This window comes from Aquarana catesbeiana, linkage group LG05 (genome assembly GCF_042186555.1).
Source record: "Aquarana catesbeiana isolate 2022-GZ linkage group LG05, ASM4218655v1, whole genome shotgun sequence".
Classification (NCBI taxonomy): domain Eukaryota; kingdom Metazoa; phylum Chordata; class Amphibia; order Anura; family Ranidae; genus Aquarana; species Aquarana catesbeiana.
The window spans coordinates 161,930,452-161,951,952 of record NC_133328.1 but is presented as its reverse complement, the minus strand read 5'-3'; the positions used below and the strand labels follow the sequence as shown (position 1 = coordinate 161,951,952).

The following is a 21,501-nucleotide window of genomic DNA, read 5'->3' as shown; positions in this document are numbered from 1 at the left end:
GTCAAAAAGGTCACAACAGGTTCAGACAGATCACACACTAGCACAGGAACAAGGGGGGGCTGAAGATTATCCAGCAATTTGGCAGTGTCTGGGCTGGGCTTATATAGGAAAGTTTGAGATCACTTCCTGTTTGCCTTCTGGGCATTTTCCCGCCTTTTTCCATCAGGTTGATGCCACTTCCTGTGTGCCTCCTGGGTGTTTTCCTGCTTTTTTCCATCAGGTTGAGGTCACTTCCTGTGCGCGTCCTGGGCATTTTCCTGTCCTTTTCCATCAAGTATTCTGTGCAGGTGCGCGTTGGCTCCCTGAGGCGTCTTTGGTACATGTTCAGTTGGCACGGATTTCCTCTTGCGGGAACGCGCCATTGGTGATGCGTAGTAAGCCGTGGACTTTTACAGCTTGTCCTGTGCTGCAGGTCATATCTTCTGGCGATGGGAAGGTTGGCCGCCTGTTGTGTTCAACAGACACTGATCCAGTCCTAGATGTGGTGAGTATCCATGTCCCTGTCTACCTCTTTTTGGCGTCCTATTGCCAGTGACCTCTTCTGGCCCTCCTAATTGAGACTTCTATGGTGATATTTGCAGCCCTCATTTCCTACATTTGCAGGATGCGGCTGCTGCCACTCTTGCAGTAAAGAAAAAAGTTGCAGGTGGCTGTACTCACTATCTTTGTGTGGGAAACGCTCGAGGCTGCAGATATGTCAGACTACAGAGTACACAGCTGTCCCCTTTGTGATGCTCCCTAGCCCACTCGTTTCGCTAAGGTCTCTTTATCCCACCTATTGTGATAATTAAATTTACAGCCTTGAGAATGTCTGCAGCGCTCTTCTGTAGTCCTGTAAAGTTTGTTTGCAGGATGAGCATTTCTGAAGCTCCCCTTTGTGGTTCTGTAGCGTTTTTTTCAGTAAGTTATCCATTTTGAGGAGGACCTTCTGAGCTGTGGACCTCTCCTCCTGTAGTGGATTCCCCCCCCTTTTTTTTTTTTTAAAGCAAGCCCAGCAAAATAATGCATTTGGGTGGCAAAAATATGAATGCAATCTATACACTGGGGGGAGAACCTCTGGGGGAATCTAGGGTGGAAAAGGACCTGGGGGTCCTAGTAGATGATAGGCTCAGCAATGGCATGCAATGCCAAGCTGCTGCTAATAAAGCAAACAGAATATTGGCATGCATTAAAAGAGGGATCAACTCCAGAGATAAAACGATAATTCTCCCGCTCTACAAGACTCTGGTCCGGCCGCACCTGGAGTATGCTGTCCAGTTCTGGGCACCAGTCCTCAGGAGGGATGTACTGGAAATGGAGCGAGTACAAAGAAGGGCAACAAAGCTAATAAAGGGTCTGGAGGATCTTAGTTATGAGGAAAGGTTGCGAGCACTGAACTTATTCTCTCTGGAGAAGAGACGCTTGAGAGGGGATATGATTTCAATTTACAAATACTGTACTGGTGACCCCACAATAGGGATAAAACTTTTTCGCGGAAGAGAGTTTAATAAGACTCGTGGCCACTCATTACAATTAGAAGAAAAGAGGTTTAACCTTAAACTACGTAGAGGGTTCTTTACTGTAAGAGCGGCAAGGATGTGGAATTCCCTTCCACAGGCGGTGGTCTCAGCGGAACCATTGAAAGCTTCAAGAAACTATTAGATAATCACCTGAATGACCGCAACATACAGGGATATGTAATGAAATACTGACACATAATCACACACATAGGTTGGACTTGTGTCTTTTTTCAACCTCACCTACTATGTAACTATGTAACTATTAGCTAGGCATCAAAAAATTATGTGAAACTCATGGTCATTCCTCTCCATGGAAATCTTTAGTAAAAGGCTAAAGATTTATTCAATCTGATGAGAAACCAGAGTATTGGATTCCTCATTTCTAACTTGAATTAGACAACCATGATTCTGAAGTATCTGGAAGGCAGAATCGGTCACCCACATGGTTTACGACAGCACTGCGTTCGGAAGTTGGCCGTTGCCTATGTGTCTCAAGCGCTTGCTGCTTGGACTAAGCAATTACGCCATAGTCTGGGTAAAGGGCAGGTGTCCCTGGCCCTATTATTTTCCAGCTCTCGGTCTCTGGGGTAGTGCTTTAAGTGGAGTTCCACCCAAAAGTGGAACTTCCGCTTTAAGTACTCCTCGCCCCCTGACATGTCACAATTGGCATGTCATTTTTTGGGGGGGGGGGGCTGGGTACCTGGTTTGGAGTGGGACTTCCTGTCCCACTTCCTCCTTCCGACTTCTGGCCGCTTGGGCGATTCCTCCTCTCCCCCTAGGTGGGCCCTCCCTCCCGTCAATGTTCTGGGACACGTCACAGGTCCCAAAACAATGCCTGGCCATTGACTGAGCACATCGCGGCTTGCGCCCGGCTGTGAAGCCGCAAACTGTCACAGCCGGACGCTTACACTTTCAATGTCGGCGCCACGAAGAGGAGGGAGAGAGAACGGAGGCTTCGGGCAGCCGCATCACTGGAGCGTGGAACAGGTGAGTGGCTGTTTATTAAAAGTCAGCAGCTACACTTTTTGTAACTGCTAACTTTTAATAAACTCAAAAAACAGTGGATCTCCGCTTTCAGTGAGTTCTTTCGGCTCCAGTGTTGGTATGCTGGCCTCTAAAAAGGCCCTGGTGGACTTGTTTTCCCAGGAAGGATGTCTCTTTGGGACTACCTTGGTTGCCATCATCAAGTTCCTTACCAGTGGGTAAAGAGGCTTTTTCCCTCCCCTGCCTCAAAGGATCCAACCCTTCACAGGCTCCTGCAGAGGGTGCAAATAGCTCCTGGGCTCACAAGTCCACAAAGCCCACCAACAAGACCTCGGTGTGAGGGCTTGCCCCACTCATTTCCAAAGTTGGAGGTTGACTTCGCTGGTTCACGGGCCCATGGACCTCCCTACTGTCCCAACATCTGGGTCTACAAATTGTTTTGTACGGCCACCAGAGAAATGATTTTCTCTCGATTTTTGTCTTTCCCCGTCTCACCTGCAGGCTGTTTATGGGGGTGGCACAGGATCTGTTATTCCAGGCACGGGTTACTCCAGATCCGAAGAGGTTTAGAGGGTTATACTTTACCCTATTTACAGTTCCGATGGAGGAAAGAATTCGCCCGATCCTGGACCTTGATGACCTCAAATTGCCCTGTCGGTGCAGAAGTTCAAGATGATCCGCCCATTTGGTGGTGGCCTCTCGTCATCAAGGTGATTTCCTTGCCTTCATTGACATCTAGGATGCGTACCTGCACATCCCCATCTGTGCTGGGCAAAGACGCCCTTTTACTCTGTGCAGTCAGGTGCACACCTTATCTGTTCGTGGCTCTTCACTTCGGCCTGGCCTCCTCTGCTTGGGTTTTTACCATGGTGCTGGCTCAGACCCTGGTGTTGCTGAAACAATGGAGGATTACTGTACTTGGCCGCCTGAATAACCTTCTCCTGTGAGTGGAGACTCCTGCTTCATTAATGGACCCTGGTACAGCGACGTGGTGCAGCTGGTAGCAGACCTTCCTGAGCATTCGCTTCTAAGGTTAGACCTTCTGTCTTAAGGGCCGATCTTCCACCCTGCTTACTGTATCTGGCTTATCAACTTGGTTATTAAAAGCCTGGTACTGGAAGCCAGGGGTTGTTGAGCTCTGATTTCTGCCATCCTGTAGGTCCATAATTGTACTACCTAGAAGCATTGTCATTGCACATTTCAGGCTTATATCTGATGGTGTGAGGCTATCGGGGTCCCTTCACGTGCCTTCTCAGTGGCTGGGATCTTGGCTTTTCTTCAACACCGCATTGAGTGTAAGTTTGTATTGAGTACCCTTAGAAGTCAGGTCTCTGTCTTTGTGACCCTGAGGGGTTCGTCATGTGCCCCCCCTGTGCATTCTCAGTTGCCACCTTGGGACCTGAACTTCTTTTCAGTCATCCAAAAGCTTCCTTCTGAGAACATTAGTGGAATTCTCATGCTATCTTGGAAGGTCATCTTTTTTTTTTTTTTAATTTAGATCACTTCCGCGCTGCATGTTGGAGCTAGTGGCCTTCTCCTGTAAGTCCCCATCTTTGGTCTTACATAGGGATATGGTGAATGTCTGTCTCGTCATTCCTTCCCTCCCAAGGGGGTCTCCAAAAAATCCTCTTATCCTTGAAATGGTGGCCATCCAGCGCAATGCTGGAATCAGGAAAATGCTTTCTCCCTGTGGCATGGATACTACTGATGAGACTGTCCGGTTGTCAGAGGTGGCTTGTATGTCAATAAACATCCTTAAGCACTGGACCCCCTGCTCTGTTGATTGCTAGTTGGTGTCCAATCCAATAACATCATGGCATTGGCATACATAAATCCCCAGGGCAGTAACAGATGTCAAGGCTTCTCTTCGAGAAGTGAAGATCATTCTGATTTGGGTGCAATTCTGTGTTCCAGTTCTGTCCATGTGCACATTCCTGGTGTGGAGAATTGACAAGCTGAATTCCTAAGCTGCCATTGACTGGTCCCTCTACCCGGAGGTATTTCTCCAAATTTTATCACCAGTGGGGGTTATCAGATGTAGTTTTAAATGTGCACAGACTTGACCACAAACTGGGCAGGTTTGTGTCAAGATTCAGGAATCTTTGGGCCTTCATAGGGGATACCTTAGTCATTCCGTGGAGCTCATTCAACCGGATTCATGCATCCATCCATCCTCCCTCTCTCAAGCTTCTGCTTTGAAGGACAGAGAGAAGGCATTCCAGTGACTCTTATTGCACCAAATTAGCCCATGGGAGTGTGGTTCTAAGATATAGACTTTCAGCTGTCTCTCTGTGGGCCCCACAGGTCCACCCAGAACTTCTCTCCATATCCATCATGCTTCATGGTCACTGACTTTCACAGCTTGGCTGTTGAAGCCCAAGTCCTGAGGTACAGGGTTCGTGCTGACTCTGTGATTGCCAGAAAACCCTCTAATCGTAGGATTTACCCCTTCACATGGAATCCCAGGAAATAATCCAAAGCACCGGTGTTATTCTTGCTTCAGTCTGGACCGGACAAGTCTATAGTCCTGAAGGCTATAAAAGTCTTCTCAGATTACTACCTGGGTGGTGCTCTTTCAGAAACAAAGCTAAGCGACGGCGTGACCCAGAACCGGAAGTACTAATGAAATCATTGAAGGGATAACAACAATAATGATATAAACTAATGAGAATTCATACCATTAGTTTACATCATTATTGTTGTTGTCCCTTCAATGATTTCCTGTAACGTCATTAGTACTTCCGGTTCTGGGTCACGCCGTCGCTTAGCGACGGTCTCCAGTTCTTCTATATAAACCTTGCCTACTCCATTAGCCTATTAGATCTGAGGAAAATGCGGACACATTGAAACGCGTCATCTGACACGTCCAACGACACTTCTGCTGCTCCTCCTCCAGTGTCCGGTGCGCTCCACGCTGGTCCTCTTCCGGTTCCTGGTTTAGTGCTCGATCCTATGCCAGTCCCACCTTGCAGACACTTGGGTTCCTTTCTTCCCCCCACAGCTCAGCACTCACCAGCCGAGGATCACACATTGTGGACTGCCTCCCCCCAGCGTTTTGTAACACCTTCGGATCCTGCATTGGAAGCAGCGGGCATGATGTCTCTGGACCACCTACTTTCCTTTTATGTGCCTGATTTTACTGAACTATTGTGAGTAACCATTTGGCCGCTGTTTTTACCATTTATATTAAAATCAAGTTTTTTGATACTGCACTTAGATTGGCGCACCATGTCTTTCTTCACTATTGTCTTTCAGAGTTTTGCTTCGACTCCCAAGGGAGCTGCCGCTGGTGTTCAGTATCACCTTTATTTGACTTTTTCAGATTTTTCCATTTGGGACTCTTTAGCCATATTGCACATGCATTTTGCATTATTTTCATTTGGGACTTGACATTAATGCTCATTTTCATTGTGAATTTGAATATATTTTATTTGGGTATTGTTTTTCCTTTGCATGTTTTGGTGATATCTTGCGCCATTTTCTCCTTTTTCAGCTCTTTCAGAAACAGTTGGCTTCCTACTCCTTGGTCAGGGCCTTTGTGCAAAGTGTGGGTGACATTGTTCCATCAGTTCACTCCCTGCTAACCCTGTGGGACCTCAGTCTTGTGATGTCGGTCCATCAGAGGCCACTTTTTGAACCTATTCCGGATATTTTTCTGAGTCTTCTATCACGCGATGTTGCTTATTTCATTGCTATTACCTCTATTAGGAGGGTGTCTAAGCTTGTAGCTTTGTCCTTTTCTTGAACTTCAGACACCACATAATTTCTTCCTGCCTAGGTGGTCTTGACATTTTATTTCAATCAGGACATAGTATTGCCTTTCTTTCATACAGCTCCAAAACACTGTAAGATTGCTCACCACTGCCTGAATGTGGAAAGGGCTTTGTGAGTCTTCCTTGCAGTCACAGACTCAATTCAACAATTTGACTTGCTTGTGTTGTCTGAAGGCTTCCAAAAGGGACAGGATGCCTCTTGAGCCACAGTTGCTTGGTAGATTCGAAAAATCATTGCTCAGGCATATAGTCCAAAAGATAGGGTTCCCCCTTTCCCGTGAAAGCCCGCTCTAATGGAAGTGTTGGTGCCTTATGCGTTTTACAACATCAGGTCTTGGTTTCTCAGGTCAGTAGTGGCTGGCTGGTCTTCTGCTCATACATTCACTAAGTGGATTTTCAGACCTCAGTGGACACTGGCCTCAGTGGGAGAGTCCTACAGGTGACCCTGTAAGGGTCATGCTATTTGTCCTTAAGAGAAGATTTATTGTCATTGTAGAAAACATATTCACAATGAAATTACATTTCTACTCCACACATTATCCATACATCACAATTATTAACCAGGCATTTATCACACAGGATTTAATTATAGCAAAAAAAATATATATAAAAGTGTCCCCGTATTATAAAAGTATAAAAAGTGTCCTCATATTAAAAACTAAACAAGACAATAAAATAAGACTATGTGACCTCTTTCATGTCATTCCTGTATTGATAGCCTTAATAGCCCTGGGAAAGCAGCTCTCTTTAAATCTATTTGTCCTTGAGAAAGCATCTCCCAGATGGCAATAATTCAAATAAATGACAACCAGGATGAGTCTGGTCTCACTATTTTTCCTGCTCTACAAAGGCAACGAGTATCATATATTTCTTCTAGAGAAACAAGTTCACACCCTACAATTTTCTGTGCTGTTCGAACCACTTTCTTTAGAGCATTTTTATCTGCCTGCGTACAACTAGGATACCAAACTAGAATACAATACGTTGATGTACTCTCAATGGCAGAGCGATAAAAGGTCTCTAGTACCTTCCTTCCCAAGCCATTCTTCCTAAGGAGTCGCAAAAAATATATAAATGCTGTTGCGATTTCTTAATAATGGCTTCAACGTTGATTGTCCACAATAAGTTTTAAGAAATGCATGTTCCTTTGTTTTCCTTGTGTTTAGGATCAGGTTATTCGCTGTAACACATTCCAAATTCCTATCAACCTTTCTCTTGTATTGCTCCTCATCGTCTCCAGTCATACAACCGATTACGGTAGTGTCATCGGCAAACTTAACCATACTATTGGTCTCATAATAGGGGGTGCAGTCATATGTGTACAGCGCACAGAAAGGGACTTAACACACAACCCTGCGGTGCTCCAGTACTTATCTCTCACTTGGAAGAAATCCAATTTGACCACCTGTGAGCGATGGACCAAAAAATCCCTTATCCAAAAACAAATAAAGGGTGGCAAATCCAATTTTTGCATTCTTTCAACCAAACAATCTGGAATGATGGTATTAAAGGCAGAGCTGTAATCTATAAACAACATCCTTATGTAGTTTCCGAAATGCCCCAGATGACTATGTGCCCCATGCATCGCTAAAGCTATCGCATCTTCTGTGCTTCTATTTGCCCTATACGCAAACGGATAAGGATCTAAACTACCCGGTAATCTAGTTTTGATATATTTCAAGACCAACCTCTCAAAGCACTTCATTAGTACTGAGGTCAGTGCTATTGGTCTATAATCGTCTAAACTTCCCACAGTTGACTTAAATAATAGTGGTCGATTTTAAACATGCCCGAACAGCAGATGATAGTGATCAATTAAAGATCTTGACAAAGGCTCCAGCTAATTGATCAGCACAGGCCTTAACTACTCACCCTGGGATTCCATCTGGACCTGATGATTTCCTCATATTTATACGTATTCTTCCTCTTGTTGGGGTAAACATATTGCTGCTGTTGGGTTGGTTAGCCGTTTGCTGTTTCTCACCCCTTACGTGATTGCTTTTGGAACTCCTAACAGTCTAAGATTTAATTCCCCTGTGTCCTGTGATGTACGATTAAGAAAACAGGATTCATGACTTACCTGTGAAATTCCTTTCTTTAAGTACATCACATTCCCCACTGATATCACTCCAATTTTTCTTGCTGACAAAATTGAGGCAATGCTGGGAGTGCGAGGTTTTATGCCAGGTGGTGTCAAGCTTTGCTATTTGCCAGTGTTAAATCACCTGGAAGTGTAGCGTAACCTAGTAGTGTAATAATTAACTTTCCTGTGTCCATTGATGTGTTCCAGGAAAAGTTTTTTGCAGGTAAGTACAAAATCCCTTTTCCTTAATTATACTTCACAGAACACCATTTTATTTTATTTTTTTAATACTTTTCAGGTTTTTCAGTCATACAAAAAAAATTAAATTAAGTCACACACAAGAGAACATGACCACATTTGAATATGGTTTTACATGGTATAAATTATATCATTACCCTAAAGCTGTCCCTGTAAATTTAGTTGAGTCCCCCAGGGATTTGACTCTAATACCATATACAGCAGGATCTTGTGTATCTACATCTCTTATCGAAAAAAGGTCAGTAGCAAAAATGTTAGTATTTGGATGACTGTTAAAAAATTATACCCAGAAACATACGAAAGAAAAATAAAAACTGGTAGGTAGTGACTCCCCACACACAAAAGGAGGGGGGAGCAGATCTAAAGAGGTGAAAAAAAAGTGGCGGTAATGTCTATATGCTACTGTCCCTGGGAGCCATCAGGTGCCATCCATTCTGTTCTGATCTGCAACAGACAACCTAATCTCACAGAAAACGTGAGCCTAATGTGGTTGTAAAGGCAGAAGCTTTTTTATCTTAATGCATTCTATGCATTAAGATAAAAAACCTTCTGTGTGCAGCAGACCCCCTAATACTTATCTGAGCCCATCTCGATCCAGCGATGTGTTTACACACACAAATCCCCGTATTGTTTTTTTTTTTTCTTTTCAGGTGATCAAATACCACCAAAAGAAAGCTCTATTTGTGGGGGATAAAAGGAGGTAAATTTTGTTTGGGTACAGCGTCACACGACCGCGCAATTGTCAGTTAAAGCGCCGCAGTGCTGTATCGCAAAAAAATTTCCTGGTCATTAAAGCAGAGGTCCGCCCACCACTGCAAAAACCCTAATGCGAGTGCGCGAGGCAATGCACTGAAAATATGTTATCTTACACCATTAAATCGAACTCAAACCTCTTCACGTGCATTAAAACACCTGGGTGTGAACGAATCCTTAATCTAGTGGTAGATGGGTAACCTGGTATATGAGGCTCGTAGAGATCACAGCGATTTACCTATTTACAGTTATGAACCAAAATGTCCTAATGCCAAATGTGTTTTGTTTACAGTATTCAAACACCCCCAGCTTAATGAAGTGCACAAAACTATTGTGGGAAGAATTGGAATTTCAGTCATGTTCTTCTATTACAGGAAAGAACTTTGGCTAAAGGTATGAAATATGACAAATATATTTTGACAGTGTTTATATTTGACATAGAGTATTATTTCATTTCTCATACAAATAAAGATGTACCCTTTAACAATATGTGTTGTTTGGCCTTCTAGGTTTTCATTCTTATTGTCTTGAAATGTAATTCAGGAATGAGAATTGCAGTAAACATCAGCACACGTTTATAATTCCATAAATCCATTCTCCAGCAGCTGCATATGTATTTTTACCGCTAGGGTACCACTATTTGCATCTGCTTTTTGCTTTAGTCTCTTGGGCACCAGTGACCAGGACACATGTTTTGATTAGGCTCCCAGTGAGAAGTTAGAGACAAGTCAAGTTTAGGGCCCTTTCACACTGATGCACTTTTGCCGCACTGGACTGCCCCTTGCAGGACAAAAGTGCATCCAGAATTATTTGCCTTTAAATCCTATGAGACTTTTCACATCACTGTGCTGGGTTTTCACCTTCAATTGAAGTCAATAGGAAACTCACAGGGGGTTGGTTTTTGGGTGCGTTTTTGAGGTCACTATGTTGGTTAAGGAGTGGGCATGTGCCACTGTATTTAATCAGTGAATAGCTGACTGTTAAGGAGCCGGCACATGCTGGCTTTTATAACAATCAGCGGGGATGTAAACCGTGACCCCTCGCACAGCCTCCTGCCCCTTAGATGCTCACCAGTAGCTGTTGATCTTAACCGGCCTTCTCCCACCTCCTCCCCTCAGATTCTGAGAGCTGATGCTCCCTGCTGTCCCGCCCTGTATCTCTGTTTCCTCCCCCTCTGGTGGTAGCATCGCTCCTGCACAAGAGATGCTTGAGCATGCTGACCTACTGCATTATCACTAGTTGTTAAGAACGCCAGCGGTTTCTTGCTCCTTAACAACCAATAAATAGCTGGTTGTTAAAGGGTAAGTTCACCTTTTACAGAAAAATCTGTAAGGTGAACTTACACTGGACACCCTCCTCATCCCCATCGGTCCCGCTGGAGTCCGGTGATCACCCGCTCTGACACATGGGATAGCAGCTTTACCGTTCCTGGGGCTTCAAAATCCCCTCGGCTTAATCTCCTAAACGTACCTCATAAGGATACGTGTAGGAGGCATTTTAATTGGTCGGTGCCGTTACATGGGTGGGGCCGACCAATCAGAACCCACGTAGCCCATCCTGTCAGCGGGGGAGAAGAAGAGAGAAAGCTTTGGGGATTTTAAGTAGGTTGACCGGTAAAGCGGCTATACGATGTGTCAGAGCGGGTGATCGCCGGACCTCAGATCAGCGGAACCAGGTGCGTTGGGGGAGGGGGTCCAGTGTAAGTTCACTTTACAGATTTTCTGTAAAGGTGGATTTACACTTTAAAGAGGAGCTCCAGTCAGCAGGTACAAAAACTGTAGCTATTGACTTTTAATAAACAGAAACTCACCTGTCCCAGGATCCAGCGATGTGCTCACCCGAGCTGTCCCTTCCCTCTGTCTTCTGTCCCAGGCGCCGGCATCTCAACTGTGGGCACCCAGCCGTGACAGCTTCTGGCTTCACTGCCGGGTGCCCACTTCACATGCATGAGGTGTGCTACACATTGTGAATGGTTTTGCAGTCTTCTGTGACATGATCCAGAAGACTGCAAGGAGGGAGGGGGAGAGAACATCGGATCACCTAGACAAACCAGGTACCCCCCCCAAAAAAAAATTTGTGAACAGGAAGGGTGGAGGAAGCCTTAAAGCAGAACTTCCCCTTTTGGGTGGGGCTCTGCTTTAAGGAACCAGTACCCAACAGCGTCCTTAACCAGCTATTCACACACATAGGATGTAATGCAATGTTTTTAAAACGCACTAAGCATTTTTAAAAATGCATAGTGCGTTTTAGAAGAGCTGCTGTGTGAAAGCAGCCTCAGATTGCTGTGCGCATCCCCTTTAGAGAGATTCACCCTGTTTGCCCTGGAGAGCATTGTAATTGGGAATGAAAGTAAGGCAAAGTCCAAAATTTTTAGTAGAATTGGAAGGGGAATAGAGGGTTCATTTTTCAGTGGGAACTTGCTTCGGTGACAGTTGTCTAAGAGGGGATTTTCCTCACTTTAAAGATTTCTTATTTACTCCTGCAGTAGCTATAGGGCAGGATGTGAGGAAAAGTCACCCCAGTGAGACACAGATGCTAACAAAAAAAAAAAAGACCAGAACATTTTCTTATTTTATCCAAATTAAAAAAAAAACAAAGTTTTAGCTTTAGATATATGTTAAAAGTCTCCATAGGGAACAAAGCTAAACACCAATTATTTCTGCTAATATATATATATACTATTGAGTTTATAAATTTAAAAAAATCTAAAATATTGCCAAGCTTCTCCCTCCTAGAGTTTTAAAATAGATTTGAAAAATTTTTATACACAGCTCTCCAATAGCTTTTCCATAGACCGATATATCAACGATGACACTTTCATCTTCCATCATTTCTAATAAAATATCTTCTATATCCACTATAGACAAGGTTGCTAAACTACTTGCTAACGTCCATCTTGCCACCTGTCCTCTGGATCCTGTTCCCTCGCAAATGCTACGTTCACCTTCTGGCTCTATTCTACATTCTAACCCACATATTCACTCTCCCTCTCTTCTGGCACCTTCCCCAACTCTCTAAAACATGCACTAATCAGCCCCATACTTAAAAAGCCCTCACTGGACCCATCCATTCTTAACAACCTACACCCCATCTCCTTGCTCCCCTTTTTATCCAAACTCCTTGAACGTCTGGTCTACAACCAACTGAGCGACCACCTTGCTGATAATAGCCATCTTGATCGCTTTCAGTCTGGATTTCATCCTCAACTCTCCACAGATGCTGCTCTCCGAAAACTAATTAATGATCTACTAACGGCCAAAACCAATGGACACTACTCTCTACTCCTACTCTTGGACCTTCTGCTGCCTTTGATACGGTTGACCACCCCCTCCTCAAAAAAAAAACTCCACGCCTTTGGTCTCCTTGACTGTACACTTCGCTGGTTCTCCTCCTACTTATCCAACCGCACCTTTAGTGTTCCTTACAATTCTACTTCCTCCTCTCCTTTTCCTTTCTCTGTTGGGGTCTCCCAAAGTTCTGTTCTTGACCTCTCCTATTTTCAATCTACACCTCCTCCTCCCTGGGTCAGCTGATAGCCTCTCATTGCTTCCAATACCACCTCTACGCTGACGACACCCAAATCTATTTCTCTACCCCTCAGCTCACTCCTTCCGTCTCGTCACGTATCACTATGCCCCTTTCCCTTCCCCTGTTCTCTCTGTCAAATTGATGGCACAACTATAAGCCCATCCCCACAAGCCAAGGTCCTAGGTGTAGTCTGGACTCTGAACTCTCCTTTAACCCTTTCATGACTAAGCCTATTTTTGAAATTTGGTGTTTACAAGTTAAAATCCGTATTTTTTGCTAGAAAATTACTTAGAACCCCCAAACATTATATATATGTTTTTTAGCAGAGAATAAAATGGAGATTGTTGCAATATTTTATATCACACGGTATTTGTGCAGCGGTGTTTTAAACGCAAATTTTGGAAAAAGGGACACTTTCATGAATTTTAAAAAATCCAGTAAAGTTACCCCAATTTTTTTGTATAATGTGAAAGATGATGTTACGATGAGTAAATAGATACCAAACATGTCACGCTTTATAATTGCACGCACTCGTGGAATGACGACAAACTACAGTACCTAAGAATTTCCATAGGCGATGCTTTAAGTTTTTTTTACGGTTACCAGGTTAGAGTTACAGAGGAGGTCTAGTGCTGGAATTATTGCTCTCGCTCTGACGATCGCGGCGATACCTCACATGTGGGATTTGAACACCGTTTACATATGCGGGCGCAACTTCTGTATGCGTTTTCTTTGCTGCGCAAGCTCGCGGGGACAGGGGCGCTTTAAAAAAAAAAATTTTTTTCTTATTTATTTTATTTAATTATATATTTATAAATTGTGTTTTAAAAAAAAAAATTTTTTTTGATGACTTTTATTGCTGTCACAAGGAATGTAAACATGCCTTGTGACAGTAATATGTGGTGACAGGTACTCTTTATGGAGGGATCGGGGGTCTAAAAGACCCCCGAGCCCTCCTTTGCACTTCAAAGTATTCCGTTCGCCGAAAATGGCGATTCTGAATACTGTGTATTTTTTTTAAATCGGCGCCATTGGCAGCCGAGTAAACAAAGTGACGTCATGACATCGCTTCTGCGTTTACAATAAGAAGGCTGGAACGAAGCCACCCACAGCATCGTTCCAGCCCGCCCCCAGCCGCCGGAGGCAGCCGATTGGCCACCGGGCCTCTCGATCGAACGGGAGGCCCGGTAAGAGCGGCGGGAGGGGGGACATCCCCTCCCGCTCCTCCGATATAACAGCCGAGCATCGGTTGTTATATTCGGATAGCCGATCGCCGGCTCTAAACAACGTTACCGGGATGATGCCTGCAGCTGCGCAGGTATCATCCCGGTATAACCCCCGAAAACCGAGTACGCACATCTGCGTACGTTCGGCGGGAAGGGGTTAAAGCGGAGTTCCACCCTGAAAACTTTTTTCACAGTCTTTTATTAATAATAAAAACATTTGGAGTGAATTTTTTTGTTTATACTTACCAAAAGTGCCCTGTTGCTAGGTGGTGGCTCCTAATCTGCCACTTCCGGCTCTGCGGCGCTCCGCATCACTTCCTCACTCGCCTATGCTCCTGGGAAATGTGAGTCATCATTTCCCAGGAGTCGGTGGGCAGGACCGTGTGAAAAAATCGTGTTATTTCCCGACAGGAAATGGTGCAATTTAAGGCGGATCTATCTATGTTGCCATAACAATGGGGCGGGACCTTCCTCCGTCACCGCTCGTTGTTTTGGCAACTCACTAAACAATCGGCACTACTGCCACCGGAGCATCGTGCATGCATGAGATCGCGAGGTCCTTGCTGGTTACCCAGCATGCACCTCTCGATTGGTTATCCAGGAATAGGTTGGGCTTCATGTGCCCAAACTCATCATGGCAACGGCCAGGAGAGGGTCAGCTAAATCGTAAGATTAAAAAAAATATATGATTACTATCCACTAGCATATACACACATAGTTTATGTGTGTTATTAATTCAGTGTGAGTGGATGCCTGCAAAAAAAAATAATAATTTTGGTGGCTGGAACTGCGCTTTGAGCCCCTAACTCCTTTCTCATTGGCTTACCTCTACATAGTCTAACCCCCCTTAGTCCATCATGAATGCTGCTGCCAGGCTCATCCACCTTACCAATCACTCTGTGTCTGCTACTCCTCTCTGTCAATCCCTCCACTGGCCTCCACTCACCCAACAAAATAAATTCGGAATACAATTATTTACAAAGCCATCCACAACTTAGCTCCCAGCTATATAACTAGCCTAGTCTCTAAATACCAACCTATTCGTTCTCTTCGTTCCTCTCAAGACCTCCTGCTCCCTAGCTCCCTCGTCATCGCCTCCAGAATTTTTCCAGAGCCTCTCCAATCCTATGGAACGCCTTACCCCAATCTGTCCGATTTATCTTCTACTCTATTAGCTTTTAGACGATCTCTGAAAACTCTTCTTTTCAGAGAAGCCTATCCTACACACACCTAACAACTATATTTTCATTTTCTCCATCAGCTCATTCCCCACAGTTATTACCTTTTGTTCTGCTTGACCCTCCCTTCTAGATTGTAAGCTCTAAGGAGCAGGGCCCTCTTGTATTGATTTGTATTGTAATTGTACTGTCTTGTCCCCATGTTGTAAAGTGCTGCGTAAACTGTTGGCGCTATATAAATGCTGAATAACATCAATAATATCCCAAGAAAAATATAGGAAAACAGCCTGAGCTTTATTATAAATGTCTCATTAAAAACAATTCTCTGCCCGCTTTCTTTGGGGTGCCTGTAATCAGGATAGTTATATATTTTTTTTTATTTATTTGCAGTAGTTTCTTTTTCTATGTCATAACTGGGTTCAGGAACAGCTGTTCAAGAAAATAACATTTGTATTTATAAATAAACTGTTGGCAGTTTTTTAATACTTTTCGTTTTATAGATCTTAACTGCAATATTTTACTAACCTAATTTGTAGAAAAATGGGAACTGGGGGCACTAACTGATTGCTTTATACACTATTGCGGTGCAAACATCAGCTATTAAAACCATTCAGCATACTGTTATGCTTGGAGACCCACAATTTTAACCTCTTCCCGCCCAAGGTACGCCATATGACGTCCTTGACTTTGCGGGGTATATCTGGATGATGCCTGCAGCTACAGACATCATTCAGATATCAGCTTTTTCAGCCAGCGATTCTCTACACCATAAGGATGTCATAGCAGCTGTTCTGCCGCTTGATCGTTCTTACGGGCGGCGAGAGGAGACATCCTCCCGCCGCCCTCCAGTGTTTCTACCGACTCACCGCTTCCATCGGCGAGTCAGAGACAGGATCCGCCGGCCCTGGATGGTAACCATAGAGTCTCTATGATCGTTCGGAGGCCGGGCGCTATGTTATGACGTCATGCCTGGCCTCTGCATTAAAACGAATGTCGCTGCCTCGGCTGGGGAGCCTAGATTGTTTTTTTTTTTTTTTTTTTTTTTTTTTTTTTTTTTTTTTTTATTTCAGGCTTCCCAGCCTAGAGGTGAGATGTGGGGTCTTATTGACCCCATATCTCACTGTAAAGAGGACTGATCATGCCATATTCCTATTACAAGGGATGTTTACATTCCTTGTAATAGGAATAAAAGTGATCAAATTTTATTTATTTATTTTTTTTTTTAAAGTGTCAAACAAAAAAAAAAAAAAAAAAGTAAAATTAACAATAAATAAATAACAAATTTAAAGCACCCCTGTCCCCGTGTGGTCGCCCGCAAAAGCGAACGCATATGTAAGTTCCACCCACATATGAAAACTGTGTTCAAACCACACATGTGAGGTATCGCTGCGAACGTTATAGCAAGAGCAATAATTTTAGCCCTAGACCTCCTCTGTAACTCAAAACATGTAACCAGTAAAAAATTTTAAAGCGTCGCCTACGGGGATTTTTAAGTACCGAAGTTTGGCGCCATTCCACATGCGGTTGCAACTTTGAAGCGTGACATGCTTGGTATCTATTTATTCAGCGTAACGTCATCTTTCACATTATGCAAAAAAACTGGGCTAACCTTAATTTTTTTTTTTTTAAAGCATGTAACTGTTTTTTTCCCAAAAAAAGAAAAGTGTTCCAAAAATTGCTGCGCAAATACCGTGCAAGATAAACGACCGCCATTGTATTCTCTAGTGTCTTTGCTAAAAAAACACATATAATGTTTGGGGGTTCTATGTAATTTTCTAGCAAAAAAATGATGAATTTTACATGTAGGAGAGAAATGTCAGAATTGGCCTGGATGGGAAGTGGTTAAGGAAACTAAATAAAAACCATCTAGTGCATCCCCATTTTAATAACTTTGAGAAGAAAATACAATTAAAGCAGATGTAACCCTTTTTGCTGCAGTCCAATCCCCCCCCCAGCACACTCCCACATGTTAAAATCCCGATTTCTTTCCAGTCCATTGGGGCGACACAAAGAGTCTTCTAAAGGCGGAAGGTTTTTTACCTAAATGCATTCTATGCATTTAGATTTAAAAAACCTTCTGGGTGCAGCTCCCCAGTCTCCCTTATATTTACCTGAGAGCCATCTCGATCCAGCAATGTGTATGAGTGCATCGGCTCTCCCTGTTCTCACTCTCCTCATTGTCTCACACAGCAGTGGGAGACATTGGCTCCTGTCAATCAGGAGAAAGTGGGGGGAGTCGGGCCACGCTCTGTGTGTGAATGGAGAGTGTCACTCCTGCACACAGCATCTGCTTTGATCCAACCAACTTACTATACTCTTTCTCCGAGAGTATCCTGGTTCAACAAATATAAAATTGCACTTTAAATCAATGGGAATGTAATTGTAGGCCTACTTGTCTTAAGGGAAAGTTGGCTGCTATAGACTGGCATCTATCCATTTTGTTTAGAACAGGATGCAACTGGTAAACCTTACACAGGTGTCTGAGTTTTGTGATTTTCTTAGGCCTCTTAACCTGAGCCTATTTCCTTTTCACCACGGGGTTTCAGCTTTGAAGAATCACATCTCATTTCTTTCACGTCACACGTCAGTACATATTTGAAGAGCCCTTGGGTTGTAGGCTAAAGTGCTGTAATGCAGAACTCAGGAGGGAAGGGGGGGGGGGGGTGATATGCATGGCTTTTCGAGGGACAGCATTGCAGCGGACCAGCTCTTGAAAACATCATTAACTACTTCTTGCCCACCCGCCATATATATATAGACAAATGACGGCGGGCGGGGTGCTGGGACACGGTGCGACCCCCAATCTCATTAAAAAGCCATTGACGTGGCTCTTTCCCCATGTGATCAGCTGTGTCCAATCACAGCTGATCACATGTAAACAAGGAAATGCCATTGATTGGCTCTCCTTGCCTCACACTGACAGAGTGTGAGGAGAGGAGAGCCGATCAGCGGCATCTCCTCACAGGGGAGACCTGTACAGATAATCAGGGCATTGATCATCAGTGCAGCCCCAACAGTGCCCAGCAGTGATGCCAGTGCATGCTGCCTATCAGTGCAGCCTCATCAGCGCACATCAGTGAAGGAGAAAAATTATTTATTTACAAAATTTTCTGACAGAAACTAACAAACTTTTTTTTTTTTTTTCCCAAAATTTTGGATTTTTTAGCAAAAAATAAAAAACCCAGGGGTGATTGAATACCACCAAAAGAAAGCTCTATTTGTGTGAAAAAAAACAATAAGGAATTTGGGTACAGCGTTGCATGACCTCGCAATTGTCATTCAAAGTGTGACAGCGCTGAAAGCAGAATATTGGCCTGGGCAGGAAGAGGGTAAAAGTGCAGTTAAGGATACTACTGGTGGCAAGAGCACCCATCTTCCTCAGCGGAAGAAACCTAAGGAGCAGACTACTAAGTTTTTTCCCCACAAGTCCTGCCAGACAAGACTTATACCTGGTACACGCAATGAGATTATCAGACAAATGATCGTCTGTTTTTTGGGGGGTTTTTTTGCATGCTAGTCTCATGTAAAAAATTAAGAGGTTACTAAAGTTACAAAAATTCTTGTGCGGATGAAAACTACCGATTTAAACTTAAATTGCATGATCTGGTATCGTACAAGAGAATTTTTCGTGTTTGTTACATCGGATAATATCGGATAAACTGTCTTGTTCGACTCTCGAATAGCCGTATTTTTTTGTACGATTTTCTGATCGTCTGTACGGGCCTTTACATGACGTTTGTTAACTGTTACGGACGCCTGGGCAGCTGATCTCCAACGCTTAGGTGTAGGAGGTGGTATCCAACTGAAGTCTTGTTCTCTGCCTCCTCCCTGCTTTCTCAACCTCCAACCTTCCTTTCACTGTACAGATTACTAGATCTCAATCAAGTGCTCTTGGTTCTTCTGAATGAAGGTATAATTTTCCCAGTTCCTATGGCAGAATGGATTCAAGGTTTTTTCTCCAACCTGTTCAACATTCCCAAGCCAATTGGGCATTTGCCCCATTCTGGATCTCCAAAGTTCTAAAGGTCTTCATTTGTGCCTTAAATTCCACATGCAATCTACAACATCTGCCATGGACTCTCTTTACCAGGGAGACTTCCAGGCATCTGTGGGCATCAGCGATACTTGTATGACTCTGTCTTTCCATGACGTTAGTAATTCCTACACTTTGCTGTGGAGCTTCTGCTGTATTGGTTCCTAGCCCCACCCTTTGGCCTCTCATTGGCAGCTCAGGTATTCACCAAGGTGCTGGTCCCCTGTACTAGCTCTGCTGTGTTATAATGAAATTCCTAATGTGGGATTCTTAGATGACCTTTAACTCACCTAAACAATTATTTATTACTTTGTTCCTCCCTCTTACACAAATGCTGTATGTAGCCCCCACTATCTCCTGGGGTTGCTACATCTCAGCTCTCCCAGAAGACAGAGTGTTAACCAACTCTTATCGCTATAGTGCACATTCTTTCGAAGCTGGAAGTGTTTGTGCACACACGCAGGAATCCCCCCGCTTGTCTCTGGCAGCTCAAAGCGCCTGGAAGAGACCAGAGCATCTGCGCACAAGCAAAGTTTTTTTACATCTGGCATAGAGGAGGGGCAGGGGGAAGTAATCTAAGAGTGGTTAAGTTCCACTTTAAAGACAACTGTTTTGCTTAGGCCCCTTTGGACAACATGACCAATTCACCTATTACTAAGTACCAGAGCACTAAGCAGGAATCAAACTCTGGAGTTGAGAAAGTCTTTCCTCCCTATCTTTTGAAGCATCCTCACAATGGATGAAGTGCTGGGCACAGTGTCGATGCAGAGGTCTTGTTCGTCTTAGGAGTCTTGTCTTCTGGTCAACATCCTGGATAAGGCTTTCAATCGAAAGTTGCATGTGTGTACATCAGAAAGGAACCAGAGATCTTCCTGTTGCAAAAGAAGTAGATTATATCTTGTCCTGGGCAGAACGTCATGTTCCAGCTTTGTCAGCCATGTACATTCCAGGCATTGACATTTGGCAGGTGGACTTGCATAGCCGGCAGTGTCTGGCTCCAGGGAGAGTGGTCCTTACACCTGCATGTGTTCTGTACCTGTGTCATGGGCAAGGGTGACCAGATGTGGACCTCCTGGCCTTCACGTTCAACAGCTGTCTGGACAGGTTTCTCTCCCAGTACAGGGATCCACTAGCAATGCATAGTCTGTGGGATCAGAACTACCTAATCTATGCCTTTCTTCCCCTGAAACTTCTTCTAGATCTGCTACACGTGATCAAGCTGGAGAACATTGCAGTGATTCTTATAGCTCTGCTCGCCCAGGGGAATATTGTATGTCGATATAGGAAGAATTGCTGTGGGCTCTACTGGATTATCAAGATCTTCTATCCGAAGAATCAATTACGCCATCTGCTTCATGGTTGCTGGCTTTAACTGTGTGGCTGTTGGAGCCTAGCTTCTAAAGGAACAGGGGCATCCCTGAGCCTGTGATTCCTACAATGCTAAAAGTTAGGAACGCTACTTCTCACAAGGTCTATCAGACATGGTAGGCATAGACACCAAGGGTCAGGTTTTGTCTTTTCTGTTCTGCATCAGAGATCATTGGCCTCTCACTCTTTGACACAGACCTGTTTCCCTATGACTCCATGGGATCTGAATCTGGTTCTCCCTGCTGTTTGAGCTCATTGGATATTTTCCTCTCTACTGTTTGCTGTATGCATCACCTCTGTGAAACAAGCGTTCAAACTGGTAGCTTTATCCCGTAGTTCATTAAATGGAATTTTCCCTCAATTATCTGAGTGTGCTTGGGGCTATGAGAATCTACCTTCCAGGCACTGCTTCTTTCAGGAAGACTGATTATTTTTCTGTTATCTAGAAGGACCACTTAAGGGTGCACTAGCTTTTCACTCCACCATCTCTAGGTGGCCCAGTCAGGCCATTATCCAAGTCTGTGGTTTCTTGGATTGGGTTCATCCTTTCCTACAAAGACACGTACTACTAGATCTGAGAGTGCCTAATGGGCTTTTCAGGATTAAGCAACTGTTCCCAGATTAGCAAGACAGCCACTGGTTCTTCTGTTCACATGTTCTCTACATCAGTGGTCATCAACTCTGTCCTCAGTGCCCACCAACAGGCCAGGTTTGCAAGATAACTGAAATACATGACAGGTGATATGATTTGCTGCTCAGTGATTGCAGTATTCTAGTCTGCATCTCCCTAAGATAATACATAAATCCTGGCCTGTTAA

The 21,501-nt window shown here is 44.0% G+C and overlaps 1 protein-coding gene and 1 non-coding gene across 2 annotated transcripts in view; one reads left to right on the top strand and one right to left on the bottom strand.

Moving 5' to 3' along the window:
• TOPAZ1 (testis and ovary specific TOPAZ 1) overlaps positions 1 to 21,501 on the top strand; it is a 206,689-nt gene that overhangs the window by 9,095 nt on the left and 176,093 nt on the right. Inside the window, exon 3 of the mRNA XM_073632756.1 lies at positions 9,643 to 9,743. Within this exon, the coding sequence (XP_073488857.1) occupies positions 9,643 to 9,743 (101 nt within the window). The remainder of the gene's footprint in view (positions 1 to 9,642; positions 9,744 to 21,501) is intronic.
• LOC141146508 (U5 spliceosomal RNA) lies at positions 1,753 to 1,867 on the bottom strand. Its single transcript, XR_012244906.1, has one exon. It is a non-coding gene; the product is annotated as a U5 spliceosomal RNA (small nuclear RNA).